The sequence below is a fragment of the Barbus barbus genome (assembly GCF_936440315.1).
Source record: "Barbus barbus genome assembly, chromosome: 36".
In the NCBI taxonomy this organism is placed as follows: Eukaryota; Metazoa; Chordata; class Actinopteri; order Cypriniformes; family Cyprinidae; genus Barbus; species Barbus barbus.
The window spans coordinates 15,259,702-15,273,960 of record NC_136714.1 but is presented as its reverse complement, the minus strand read 5'-3'; the positions used below and the strand labels follow the sequence as shown (position 1 = coordinate 15,273,960).

At 36.3% G+C, this 14,259-nt stretch overlaps 2 protein-coding genes across 5 annotated transcripts in view; one reads left to right on the top strand and one right to left on the bottom strand.

Moving 5' to 3' along the window:
• Nucleotides 1–610: 610 nt before the first annotated feature.
• Nucleotides 611–14,259, bottom strand: part of LOC306856378 (retinoblastoma-associated protein-like) — a 34,098-nt gene continuing 20,449 nt past the window's right edge. For 2 of the 4 annotated variants that reach the window (XM_079395629.1, XM_079395631.1), the window contains exons 18-27: nucleotides 9,986–10,101; nucleotides 8,299–8,411; nucleotides 5,592–5,737; nucleotides 5,369–5,473; nucleotides 5,127–5,240; nucleotides 4,846–4,988; nucleotides 4,596–4,626; nucleotides 4,367–4,509; nucleotides 4,239–4,285; nucleotides 611–1,725 (exon numbers count right to left, since the gene is read on the bottom strand). In XM_079395629.1, the coding sequence (XP_079251755.1) occupies nucleotides 1,655–1,725; nucleotides 4,239–4,285; nucleotides 4,367–4,509; nucleotides 4,596–4,626; nucleotides 4,846–4,988; nucleotides 5,127–5,240; nucleotides 5,369–5,473; nucleotides 5,592–5,737; nucleotides 8,299–8,411; nucleotides 9,986–10,101 (1,029 nt within the window). In that variant the 3' untranslated portion in view covers nucleotides 611–1,654. Of the gene's footprint in view, nucleotides 1,726–4,238; nucleotides 4,286–4,366; nucleotides 4,513–4,595; nucleotides 4,627–4,845; nucleotides 4,989–5,126; nucleotides 5,241–5,368; nucleotides 5,474–5,591; nucleotides 5,738–8,298; nucleotides 8,412–9,985; nucleotides 10,102–14,259 lie in introns of all 4 variants that reach the window. The other 2 variants (XM_079395628.1, XM_079395630.1) reach the window with 1 other exon arrangement.
• Nucleotides 10,468–13,665, top strand: LOC306856380 (lysophosphatidic acid receptor 6-like). Its single transcript, XM_079395636.1, has one exon. The coding sequence runs from the start codon at nucleotides 11,907–11,909 to the stop codon at nucleotides 12,942–12,944; it is 1,038 nt and encodes a 345-aa protein (XP_079251762.1). The 5' UTR covers nucleotides 10,468–11,906; the 3' UTR covers nucleotides 12,945–13,665.

Below are 14,259 nucleotides of genomic sequence, written 5' to 3'. Positions count from 1 at the left end.
GCATTGTTCATTATGGCAGATCTTTCAATTGCTGTAGATAAAAGGTTTTGAATAATGTCTTTATATACAGTATGTATGAAAAATCCAAAGTCCAATGCTTATCATCATTATTAGATAAGTGACAGAAGCCATTTAGATGCAAAACAAAACACTAGTTACTCTGAACTGTGCATACCAGCTTTAAACCACAAAAGCATATGCAGATTTTACCGTCCCCTTTTTCGTTTCCTCGTGTAATATGGAATTTAACCCAGTTACACTGCACTAAACTTTCACAAGCACTTCTGATGATGATGTACTGATAACCTTTTAAAAGAACCCACTGCTGACTTTTGGGAAGCATGGGTGTAGAAATGACTTCAAAGTAAAAGTGATAAGGTTTCTAAAATAACAAGATGCTACGAGATTAATCTCTGAACTTTAAATACAACTAATGTGAGCGACATTTGCGAGCATGTCATTTCTTCACAAACAGCATTCCGGTAGGAAGTATATCTGCCAACACTTGCCTAAACAGTTAATCGAAACAAGTGAGATTGATCATTTTAGCACCATGTGCTATGGCTACAGTCTGAGTTGGTCTTCCTTAAATCAAAACAGGACACATTTTGTTGTTCTTTAACAAACGAGTCAGTTGTTAAACTTTTGAGGCATTACATAATTAAAAAAAAAGAACATTGAGGTATAACATAATTTTTTGAATATTAGTAACAAAGGCTCTAAAACGGTCTTAAAAACCAACAGCAAAAACAACAATGCAGTCCAGGAAGAACATAAAAAGGTCAGACAGATGACCGTCTGTGTTGACAAACACATGCACTTCCACAACAATCATATCCTAAAAACACAGTAATGCTCAAACGGCAACAAATTTATAATGCAGTTGCAAAATGAATTCTATTTACAGGGGGTCAAAGAAATGAGAAAAGCCACCAGCAGGGTTCAATACATGATTAAAGGAAACACTGTGGTCAAATTTGATCTTACACCCTGTGTAAATCTCAATTTCCTGTACAGCAATGAGGAAAAAGTAGGCAGCTTTAAAAATTAAATGGAAAAAAAAAAAACAATAAATTATGACACACTAAACCTGCCAGATTTGATATGTTTGTAGATCAAATAAGGGATAGTTCACCCAAAAATGAAAATTCTGTCATTTACTCCCCCTCAAGTTGTTCCAAATGTTAAATTACCAAACAGTTGAGTCGACAGACCCCATTGACTTCCATTATATTTTTTTCCCCCATTCTATGGAAGTCAATCAACTGTTTGGTTACCAACATTCTTCAAAATATCTCCTCTGGTGTTCAACAGGAGAAAATCCGTACAGGATTGGAACAGCTTGAGGGTGAGTAAATGACAGAATTTTCATTTTTGGGTGAACTGTCCCTTTAAGAGGTATGCGTCACGTTATTTCCTAAACAAACAACTAAAAGAATAAAACCTCCTTCATGGACCCTCACACACTTAAAACAAACTAAAATGAAACAACACAGGAAAAGCACCTGTGCTATTTCAGGAAATGCAGTGTACTGTTTAAATATTAAAACTGGTACAGTCGTCCAAAATGTAGCAACATATAACACTCAGGCATGTCAGTGTTTGCCTTTCAATGGTGGAGTGGGTTTCCTCAGGCAGTACAAAGTGGATTTATTTAGGGCTCTGGATGCTCTTTAACAGACTCCTCCTTCAGTTTCTGTTCCTGCATACGAGTACGTGTCGAGCCTGAAGGGACAAGAACAAATGTTTAAGCAACAGCCTATAACGTGATGCGGAATTATTCAATAATGACTTGCATCTTTTGATTACAGTATTTTGCAATGTTTCTATCTGAATCTAATTAGGCGGAATAGAAAATCAGTTCTATTTGTTGAGTATTCAGCTAGGAAATATGGGATTCTTGACATTCTTATTTATAAAAGACAAAATTCTTATGCACACCAAGATAGCATTTATTTGATAAGTAATATAATATAATATAATATATATACAAGTAATATTGTAAATATTAGTGTAAATTAAGCCGCACCCATTACTCCAGTCTTTAATGTCACACGACAACAGAAATCATTCTTAATTTTTTTCAAGCACATACAGTTGGGCAAAAAAGTATTTAGTCAGCCACCAATTGTACAAGTTCTCCCACTTAAAAAGTTGAGAGAGGCCTGTAATTTTCATCATAGGTACACTTCAACTATGAGAGACAGAATGGGGGGAAAGAATCCAGGAAATCACATTTTTATTGTAGGATTTTTAAATGCAAATTAAATGCATTAAATAGATCAAAAGTGACACTCAAGACATTGATAATGTTACAAAACGTCCATTTCAAATATAGGTGCATCTCAGAAAATGTGAATATGGTGAAAAAGTTAATTTTTTCTTGTTACTTATTTCAAAAAGTGAAACTTTCATATATTTTAGATTGATTACATGTAAAGTAAAACACTTCAAAAGTTTTTTTTTGTTTTAATTTTGATGATTAGAGCTTACAGCTCATGAAAGTCAAAAATCAGTATCTCAAAATATTATAATATTTCTTAAGATCAAATCAAAAAAAGGATTCGCAAAGCAGAAAAGTTCAAGTTCTTTAAAGTATGTTCATTTATGCACTCAATACTTGGTCAGGGCTCCTTTAGCACAAACTCCAGCATCAGTGAGGTGTGGCATGGAAGCGATCAGCCTGTGGCTCTGCTGAGGCACTATTGAGCCTTCAGCTCGTCTGGATTGTTGGATTGACTCTCATCTTTCTCTTGAAAATATCCCATAGATTATATATGGGGTTCAGGTCAGGCATGTTAGCTGGCCAATCAAGCTCAGCAAAGCACTTGGAACAGGTGCTAAAGTCCTGCTGGAAAACCAAATCAGCATCTCCATAAAGCTTGTCAGCAGATGAAAGCAAGTCTTCTAAAATCTCCTGGTAGACGGCTGCATTGACTTTGGACTTGATAAAACACAATAGACCAACACCAGCAGACGTCACAGCACCCCAAATCATCACAGACTTCAGAAACTTCACACTGGACTTCAAGCAGCTTGGATTCTGTGCTTCTCCACTCTTCCTCCAGACTCCAAACCTTGAATTCCAAATTAAATGCAAAATTTACTTTTATCTGAAAAGAGGACTTTGGACCACTGAGCAACAGTCCAGTTCTTTTTCTCCTTAGCCCAGGTAAGATGCTTCTGACGATGTTTGTTTCAGAAGTGGCTTTGTAGCCCTTTTCCTGAAGACGTCTGAACGTGGTGACTCTTGATGCACTGACTCCAGCTTCAGTCCACTCCTTGTGAAGCTCTCACAAGTGTTTGAATCAGCTTTGCTTGACAGTATTCTCAAGCTTGCGGTCATCCCTGTTGCTTGTGCACATTTTCCTACCCAAATTCTTCCTTCCAGTCAACTTTGCATTTAATATGCTTTGATACAGCACTCTGTAAACAGCCACACCTTTCAGTAATGACCCTCTGTGACTTACCCTCTTTGTGGAGGGCGTCAATGTTTGTCTTATGGATCATTGCCAAGTCAGCAGTCTTCCCCATTATTGTGGTTTCAAAGAACAAGAGATATCCAGAATTTATACTGGCCAAGATGGTCATTAATTGAAACTCAAATGTAAATATTCTAATATTTTTAGATATATGAAAGTTTCACTTTTTGAAATAAGTTACAAGAAAAAAATAACTTTCACCATATTCGAATTTCCTGAGATGCACCTGTAAATGCTGTTTTGGACATTTTCATTCAATAAATCCTGAAAACAATAATCTCCATTTTCACAAAAAGAAGAAAGAAGGAAGAAGAAGAAGAAGAAGAAAGAAGAAGAAGAAGAAGAAAGAAGAAGGAAGAAGAAGAAGGAAGAAGAAGAAGGAAGAAGAAGAAGAAGAAAGAAGAAGAAGAAGAAGAAAGAAGAAGGAAGAAGAAATGTCAAGATGTTGACCACCAAATCTGAAGGATGACGTGACACTAATTCAGCTTGGCCATCATGAATAAATTACATTTTAAAATATATTCAAAAAGAAACCATTTATTCTTTGAATTTCCTACTGTGATATGTAATCACTCAAGAAAGGATTGTGGTCATACTACGCACCTCTAATTTGTACTATATAATAAACACCATCTGACTAACAAAAGAAAAAGTACAGACAGGAGGAAGTGTGATGGTTCAAGTGTTTTTGTGGTTCTGGGAAATCCAGCTCACAATTCAGACAACAGACACGCTTGAAGACTGTAGGAAACTTACTCATCTCAGCCAGCTTCTGGATCAGTGTTGACTCGCCACTCGATTTGCTAAAAATGAACAAACATTCTTGATGATTCACTGGACTCCAAATTAGAGAGACAAATAAAAAAATAGAACATAAATCCCACCTTCCATCAGCTTCATCTTGTCCATCCATGTCAAAGCGTAATCTCTTCAGGGGCTTGGGGGCAGAGCCTCCATCCAGACTTCTCTTGAGGGACCAATCAGTGCTGCTCACCATCTCATTAATCTTCTGAAATTTGTCTGCAGACTGCTGAAATGAATAGAGAGATTTTTAAAATGATCTCTCTCTTTTAAAATAGATTGAACATTTAAGAAGTGCTTTTCATCACTAACCCCAAAGGATTCGCCAATAGATATAAGAATTCTGTCCAGGACACCATAAAAGAAAAGATACAGCACAATTATTACAAAAAATACACAAATCATCAAGTTGAAGCTTGTCAACAAAATATTACAGTTTAAAAAAAAAAAAAAAAAAAAAAATTATCCAGTCAAAAGACTATTCAGGATTTAAAATGTAAATATTCAGAGTCTAAAAGTGATAGACGAGCTACTGAATGTAATTACAGATGTGAACACAGACCTGCTCCGTGGGGTCATGACCACTGGGGACATACGGCTGCTTTTCAAAGGGGAGACATAGACGTTATTGCTGCCAGGCACCCGCAGAGGAGAGTTTTTATAGGGGCTGCAGGGGATGCGGGGAATAGGAGACAGAGTAGGAGGCTGGGAGACAAACAGAAACACCCTCAGGTCAACCAAAAGTTGTTGTGAAATCTTTAATTCATTTAAACATTACTTGAAGCCACTAGGGGACAGTATAATACAAGTTTGATTCAATGAAAGTCAATGTGAGCGTCTTACCCGAGGAGAGGAATACTGAAGAATGTTAGTCTTCAGCTTCTGCATGAAGACCTGGTTGTAGAAGACAATGATGGAGTCGTACTGCCCCTCTGTGATAAGTACACGCTTAAATGTCTAACACATTCAGGAAAAATAAAGAGAAAGATGATTTGTTTAATATCACTTTAGAATCATTCTTGAAGTATTTGAATGATCATTCGAATTCAATCATTTAAAAGGGAACAAGACAGATTGACTCTCACCTCTTGATTAGTATTAGGCATTTCTTTGTAAGAGGTCACAATCGTTTTGAAGCGCAAGTCCACATTCTTCACCTTGCATATGGCATACATAGCTGACATAATCAACTGTGAAGAAAACAGGGAGAAGGTCAAGTTTTTAAAACATTATGCTGAACATACGGCAAAGCTAATAGAATGAAAACGCAGGATATTATAACATTTATGAAAAAAGAGCTGGTAGTACCTGGTCCAAGTGTCTGTCTCGCATTAATTCATACTCGTTCTGGAGGGTATGCTGAAGCAAGGTCCATATAACGGGCTCCAGTTCTGGGTGTGAGGTAAGCAGGTGTGAGAACAGTGTTTTCAGTCGCAGGTAGGCCATGCGGTACACTGAAAGACAGAAAAAGAAAATGAACATGAAAAAAGTGAAAAGGATTGAAAAAAAATAAATTAAAAAATTAAAAAAAATTCTAGTTATAATTATATAATAATATTCTGGTTATATTATCGGCATGGATTTATTTCAGTTAGCCTAATAGCTGGTTTGATTTGCATTGAGAGATGATCTTATGGAAAGTACTCCATGCCAATCTCTAGGTATGGTGAAGGCTATGTGATGATGTGGGGCTATTTTAATTCGAAAAGCCAAGGGAACTTTATCATGATGCATAGTATCCTGGATCCATGAAGTAACTGGCCTTTAAAAATAAAAATCTGCCTGCCTCTATGGGAATTTAACATAGGGGTGCCCAAACTTATGCACCCTGTATTTTAAGGAAGAACATTTATTTATTTACGATACATTATTCATTCACAAAGAAAATTGGTGTCCTTAAAGGTTGGATTTTTCCCAATTTTTTTAATTAAGGCATTAAGTTCAATTTCCAAAAGATTATTTTTTATTCCTCTTTTTAGTCAACTTTAGCATGGGTGCCTAAACATATGCATAGCACTGTACATACACACATATATATACACATACAGCGGAAATAAAAAACACCCCTGTTCAAATGCCAGGTTTCTGTAATGTAAAAAAAAAAAAAAATTACACCAAGATAAATCATTTTAGAACTTTTTCCTCTAATGTAAACTATAACCTGAAAATACTAAATTAAAAAACAAACTGAAATCTTTTAGGAAAGTTGGAGTAAAAATAAAAAACTAAAATAATGTGGTTGCAGGTTATAGTTTACATTAAAGGTGGAAAAAGTTCTGAAATTATTTATCTTGGTTTCTTTTTTTTTTTTTTACAATCACAGAAACCTGACACTTTAACAGGGGCGTTTAGACTTTTTATATCCACTGCGTGTGTGTATGCGTGTATATATACACACGTGTGTGTGTGTGTGTGTATGTATGTGTGTATGTATATATGTATACACGTGTATGTATGCATGTATGTATGCATGTATATATATGTATGTGTGTATATATATATATATATATATATATATATATATATATATATATATATATATATATATATATATATATATATACACGCATACACACACGCAGTGGATATAAAAAGTATATATAATATATACACACATATACATATTTTAGGAGAGCAAATTGCACTATGTCTGTACTTTCTGTACTGAAGCTCCTGACACCATGACGAATTCCTTGTGTGTGTGTGTGTGTGTGTGTGTGTGTAAACACTTGACAAAGCTCTTTCTGATTCTGATGAAAAGACAAATTCACTTTATGACAGCAGGTGGCGCTTATAGAACAGCAATAGCAATATAGCGTTTCCACTGCTGTACACAGCTCCGCACTTATAAACACTCATTTAATACTGTATCTATTTTACAGAGGTAAGAGGAAAAGAAAATGCCATCAAAACTTTTCTGAAGACAGTTCTCCTCAGAAATACATTCATAATAACCCCATCCCGATTCAATATTTATGTTTTTCTTGCATTTCGAGCATCTCAAACAATGAATTTGTTCTCTGGTACAGTATTTTATCTGCTTGCACGACTATTCTCTCCTCTTCGTGTCTGTCTTCAGTGCATCTTTGTAATATCATGATGATCACTACGTTTGTGTTACCGAATGGTGTCCTGTCAGGAATAACCTTCCCGCGCTGTATATGGACCATTTTTGATTTGTCACACGGTGTCTACACCGGACGCGCCACACTGCAACAGTCTAGTAGTCTGCACTGGACGCGACAAAGCGACTATTGCAAATCATTTGTACTTTGTGTCAGTACGTCATGAATAGAATGATGCACCAGTTTTACTGTCGGGGATGTATCATGTTGTGCCACATCCCGTGTATACAGCATCATTATAATAGGTTCTATATTGTATCATGCCGGGCCGCTTGCGTCCGGTGTAGTAGACACGTGTCAGTTTAAATGCCGGAGATGCAGTGTTGCCAGATATTGATACGAAAAACAAACAAAACTATCTAAAAAGAAATAAACCGCAATGAGTCCAAATTTTGAGTAATGGAAATAATATAAAAATATCGCTGACCCTAACCTGATTCTGCCACCTCCCACTTTATTCACTTCCTAAATTGTCACCGAGGAAAAAATCCATAGACGCTTATAGTAAGTGTCTCTGGCAACACGACTCAGGCTGCGCCTACCTGCCTTCCGTTTCCACTATACTCTCTCACACATACATATATTCTTCTCTTACATGCATTTTCTTCTTACATTTATTTTTTTCTAACATTAAATGTATATTTTGAAAAAAATTGCATAAGAGCAAAATGTATAAACGTGTGCGTAAAATATATGAATATGAGAGTTAAATATATGTATGTGAAAGGAGAATGTAAGTGTGTGAGAATAGAAATATATGTGAAAAGATAATATAAGTGTGTGAGAGAGTAGAAATGTATGTGTGTGAAAGGAGAATGTATGTGTGTGAGAGCACCAGAATGAATTATGGCTTGTATGGGTCCTCATATGTAAGCTTTGCTTTAACCTACATTTTTTGTAGAAGAGGCTCAGAGAGTTTGAACGGAGTGCTTTGGTGCCTGGTGTGTGGGGCTCGGCCTCTGTTGCTGGGGGTTGATGGCTCAGCCGCACAGGAGACAGATACCTTAGGAAGGTGAGAAGGTTAAACAAATTAAATTCACATTTTACCAATGAAATAAAATAAAAAATTAGCGAGTTAATGAATGTCAGTGGTTAAAATACTGTTCAAATGTTTGAGCGAGCTAACGTTTTTGAAGTCTTAAAAACAACAAAATACAGTAATACTGTGAAATATTACAATTTAACACAATGTAAAACACATATACACGTTTTGAATCCAAATGTAACTTAAGAATCTTTATGTATCCGTTACAACAACTGAGGTGAACAAAACATTCAGTCTTTAGATTTAGCTTTAGAATCAGATGAACAGATACATTAAAAAAATCCCAGCTCAAAAGAATGATTCATTCAAAAACCAGACTGATTCAGTCCTTGAGTTTAGCTTATGATCAATGATCAAGTCACAGCGGTTTTTGGGAGGAGTATACTCAGTGCAGAAGATTAGCAGCAAATTATTTAAATATTGGTTTGCTCAAGCTTAATTTGTTTGAAACTTGATTTCACAGGGGATGTTGAGCTTTTTTTAAAACACAGAGTCTATGAATTTGCATGAACTGAATTGTCAACTGTTTCTCACAACTGCACAAAACTAGCGTATGAAGCCGACCTTTTGGAAGTGGTTGACCTTGTTTTAGAGAAACATTTATATACCATAGACCTACCACAGCTCACAAACAGGCACTCTCTTCATGTGCATAGCAACCAGGCTTACTAATTTATGAGCGTGTTTGCAACCTGAAAAAAAAAAAAAAACCACACTTTTGGTTCCCTGTTTGCTAATCAAATGAAATCGCGCCATTTTGTTCTCACGCAAAGGCCCCCCTAAAACATTATTCTTATAGTGCTGCAATACACTGAAGCATGACTAATCTGACTTTGAATTACACAATAGCTATTTCAACAACTATCTCTGCTGGGGGAAAAAAAAACTCAATTATAGGCTCAAAAATCCAAGAAGCATTTTATTATCAGAATAAACTCAAATTAATGTATACATATTTTTATATTTACCAGCTCATGCATTCTCTGAAAATCAGTCTCATGTACACCAATTAAACAATCCCCTTAAAAATGGCCCAATAAGTGTCAAATCGCAAGATGAAATCATTTAGTTATCTAAGAAAATTAAAACTGCCTTTTTAAATGGAAATTTAAGATAAACATTTTGCTAATCTGCATTGAGGTATTTTGTGTCAAAGACTGAGGTTAAGGTCTTCATGTTTGAGCATGAGAAACGCGCTAAAGATATTATTTCAGATGTGAGGTTCACATCGGCAAAATGATCTTGCTCTGATTTGGTCTCCTTTCCCATGCACTGGTTATGCAACAACATCCTATGTTAGAATGGGCCACATTTCCTCTTTAACCCAAATAAATGTAGACGTCTCAGCTGCATGTGCAACATCCTGTTAGCAGTGGTAGAAATTTATCCTAAAAGAGTTGATTCCTCAATTTAATTTAATTCTAGTATCAAAAGATTAGTACAGGAATTTATTCTTTAACATGCTATAACCTTTTAAACATGATGTGGTGTGGTTCAGAATTGCACAGCTCTAGTTCTGAGGGATGACTTACAGGTCAGCAGCAGTGTGGTTGTGATGTAGGGGTTGGTTTAATGTCGAGAGCGGCTCTGCTTGTTCACCGGGTCCTTCCTCACGAGACTGTTTGAGGAGGTCAAAGAGCGGAGAGTCCTGCACAGAAGAACAAGATGTTGAGTTACATCACTGATCCGAAACTGAGAGCGCCTCAAAGAGGAACTGAATAGAGGATACAATGCATGTTATACTGAATGAGGCACTGTTTGCAAATTTCATTTGAACACTATGTGATTAATAAATTCATTCATTTATTTTATTCCCAATTGTTTTATAAAGTAAAAAAGTTCAATAATTATATTAAGCTATAAAAAGACACTTTTACAGATGAAAATTTTTTTTTTTTCCCTTGGTGATTTAATAATTCACGTCAAACACAGTTAATACCTGAAAGATAATAAACAACAGAATTGTAAGAGGAAAAAGTGTAAAAGGTTGAATCTTTTTTTTTTTTTTACACATTTGCAAGCTTTTTACTCAAATAATTTCATTCAAATAACCGGTTGGACAAAAAGTATAATGAACTTGACACTCCCTGATTTACAAGCTGTATGAGTTTGCATAATGTGTTGTATGTACGATGTCACGTCGAGTTAAATGTGTGAACTTTGGACTGGCAATCCCCCTTTGTCAGTGCCTAGGAATCAATGAGCAATGTGCTCTTGCATACAACACACACCTTATAATCAAAAAGAAACGAGGAAAAAGTAAAAAAAACGACAACCCACTTTCTAGCAAAGGTCTGAACAATCAAGGGCCCGCAACACAACACATTGTATGACTATCGCATATGCCTTTCTCAAAAACCTAATTTTCACAATGGGATTCACATTGATTTATGTATAAAATTAGTCAAATTAGCCTTAAAGACCGCTCATTCTAGCAACAGAGAATTACAAATAATTAATACAACTACATAATATACTTGAAGCGCTTAGCACAAACCTTTTTTCTTAAGTAATGACCAATGATTCATGGTGTAGGTGGCACCAATCTTGGATATGGAGCTAGACTTCTTTACTATTATATAACAAAGCAAACAAATATAACTGAGAGGAGGAGGAGGGGGGGGGTTCTCAATATGACAGAAACATTGCTTGACTATAATATCGTCACCCATGATTCTAAAAGAAGCATTCAAACCAATGTTAACTCCTCAAGCAACTCTTTCTCATGTCTGGTACGTGCATGAGAGAGTAACAGATAAAGAGGTGGTGCTTTAACTCCAGCCCCACCCTCTCGTCTGCCTTCCAGTCCTCCACATGAAGAAAAACTCATTGTGTAAACCAGAGACTTAACAGCAGGTTGGTTTCTAAAAGCCTCACATGGCTACAACAAAGTGACAGGCTATGACTATGATCTAGACGAGACAAAGATGATCACGCCTCAAGTCACACAGCGATGGGAAGCCAATTAAAGGAACAAGAAACTGAAATGAAACCAGGCTGGTTAGTGGAAATTTCACGTCACTTCACTTCTTCGTGAAGAACATCAACCGGGTATGGATCCTCCTTTCACGAAAGGCTCAAGACTGAGATGAAGAATCTTCTGAGCAATTTGGAATTGTGGATATGAAGAAAAAAAACATCTAGAAACCAACTTCCTATGCCGGTAAACAAGGCGGCTATTTATTCAACCACAGGCAAAGCATCCAGCATGCTTTGTTGAGAGGAAAAATAATGTAAACTGATGTTGTTTTTTCATGCAAATGCTTATGTGAGCTTTTTGCACTTTGACAGTAGGATTACGCAACATCTGAGTGGTAAGAATCTTCTGGCAGCTTTGTGAAATGTATATACACTGGATTTGTATACTTTTAGATGGATCTTCATGGAATTTCACATTTTGGTTCTGACCTTTAAAAGCACTGAATCCTTTTAAAAAAACTCTAATCGTTGACAATGACCGAGAACAATTCAAACACAGACTGTACCAAAGATGACTTTAAATATGTGTTATACAGCTCCATTTTCAGTATTGTCTTTATTCTTGGGCTGCTCTTCAACATGGTGGCCATGTACATTTTTGTCTGCAGACTGAAAATGCGCAACGAGACCACAACATACATGCTGAACCTTGTGGTCTCAGACATTTCTTTCGTCTTCAGCTTGCCTTTCAGGGCGTTCTACTTTATTAACCGTCAGTGGCCTTTTGGCGACGCTCTCTGCAAAATCTCAGTGGCCTTGTTCTACACCAACATGTATGGCAGCATCCTCTTCCTCACGTGCATCAGTGTGGACCGCTTCCTGGCGATCGTTTACCCCATCGCGTCTAGAAGGTTGAGGACCAAGCGCAATGCTAGAATCACCTGCTGTGTAATCTGGGTGGTTCTGCTGTCGGGAGGCCTAACCTCAAGTTTCATAATGGACACCACTTCATATACAAACAACAAAACGTACTGTTTTGAAAACTACTCAAACTCTCAGTGGAAGGCCAAGGTATCAAAAGTCGTGGTGTTTATAGAAACCGTAGGCTTCCTAATTCCGCTGATGATCAACTTTATCTGCTCCATGAAGGTCCTACAGACCTTACGACACCCGGACAGCATCAGTCGTGGAGGGCAGCTGAACAAGGCTAAGATATTGCGTATGATTGTGGTGCACTTGCTTATTTTCTGTTTTTGCTTCATTCCGTACAACGTCAATCTGGTCTTCTACACACTGGTCCGAAGTCAGGTTATTACAAACTGTACTGTGGAGTCAGTGGTCCGAACAATTTATCCAATTGCATTTTGCATCGCCGTAACCAACTGTTGCTTTGACCCAGTGATCTATTACTTCACCTCCGAGACGATACAGAACTCTATTAAGCGGATGTCTTACGCTGTCCGCAAAAACACGCTACACAACACAATCGTCAACAGCGTTAACAGAAATGAGTCGATGAATAAAATAGCATCTCTTAAAGTTAAATTGATCATCGAGGAGTCTACAGTATAACCAAAGTCCATGCAGCAATTGTTTTTTTTATACCCATTTTATATTAAATTCTAATTTGACATACTCAGCCAATGTTAGCAATTGGTTAGCAGAGGAAATAATGACTGATAACTAACTGAAGCCCACCGAACTTGCAGAAGTATGAAGTTTGAGCATCATCTTGGTGCTAGAATGGATGTGTGTTTACAGGCTAAACTCGACTACCATTTTCTTTAATGGATTATTGAACCTGTAATTGTATAAGAACTGCATATGAAGGCGACCTGAAAGAAAAATCTGTATTTCTGTACAAAGTGCTACATTTCAAGACAAACAACAGATCAAATAAAGCCTTAAACTTTCTTGCTTTACATTGAAAAAGTCTAAAAGACACAACTTTATGTATCATGAAGTAATAATGAATATTTTTACAGCATTTAATAATCCAGGCTCATTTATTTTATAAATGAGTTAATTCATGTTAGTTCAAAATACCCTTAATTTATACAAAATGTATATAGAAATTAAATTAAATGCTGTTGTTCATTGTTTTTTCATATAAGCTACTGAATTAACTAAATGTTAAAACCTTATTGTAAAGTGTTACCATCTAAAAGTTCATTATTTTGTTTTACATTTCAATGTATTCATGCAATAAAACTCTGGCAGTTTTTCTGAATATTACTATACATAAACTAGTCTCTGATAACAAATGACACTTCGGATAAAACTGTTCAGATGAAATATTCCCATGTGTCCTTTCATGTTTATTCCTAGGCAATTCAGACGGTTTGTATTGTTTTCCAAGCCAAATCTTGATTAAGGTAAACAAATTCCATTATACCCGTTTAGTCTGAGGACAAACAGTAAAAGGAAAAGGGAGTGACTCAGAGAACGATGACATTATGTGGGCTTTGGTCTACTGATTATATCAAGGTTTGTCAATGTAAGAAATTAAGCTGATGACGAACATGTCTGCAGAGTGTGCCGCTTATATGCGGTTAGAGATTTATCCAGCAATAGCTCAAACAGTATTTATCTTTTTATTTTTATTTTATATATTTATGATGATTTCTAATTTATATTATCTTATTTTATTTCTTAAAAATCCTTATTTTGAATACAGTTTTAAAAGCATACGATGAAGAAATTGAATGTCCCAATTCAAAGCTGCATTTCAGGAGTGCTGAACAGGACTGAACGAGCCCTGCTCCATCACTCACACTGCATTCCTTGCGCAATCACATGCCTGGGGGCCACGCTCACAAACACTCAAGTCATACCTCTAAAGGGCATTTTAAACAGTATGCGATAGGCAGCAGGCTTTGCATGTGAT

Coding starts and splice junctions, on each gene's coding strand:
- LOC306856380 (XM_079395636.1), top strand. CDS start 11,907: ATGACCGAGAACAATTCAAACACAGACTGTACCAAAGATGACTTTAAA.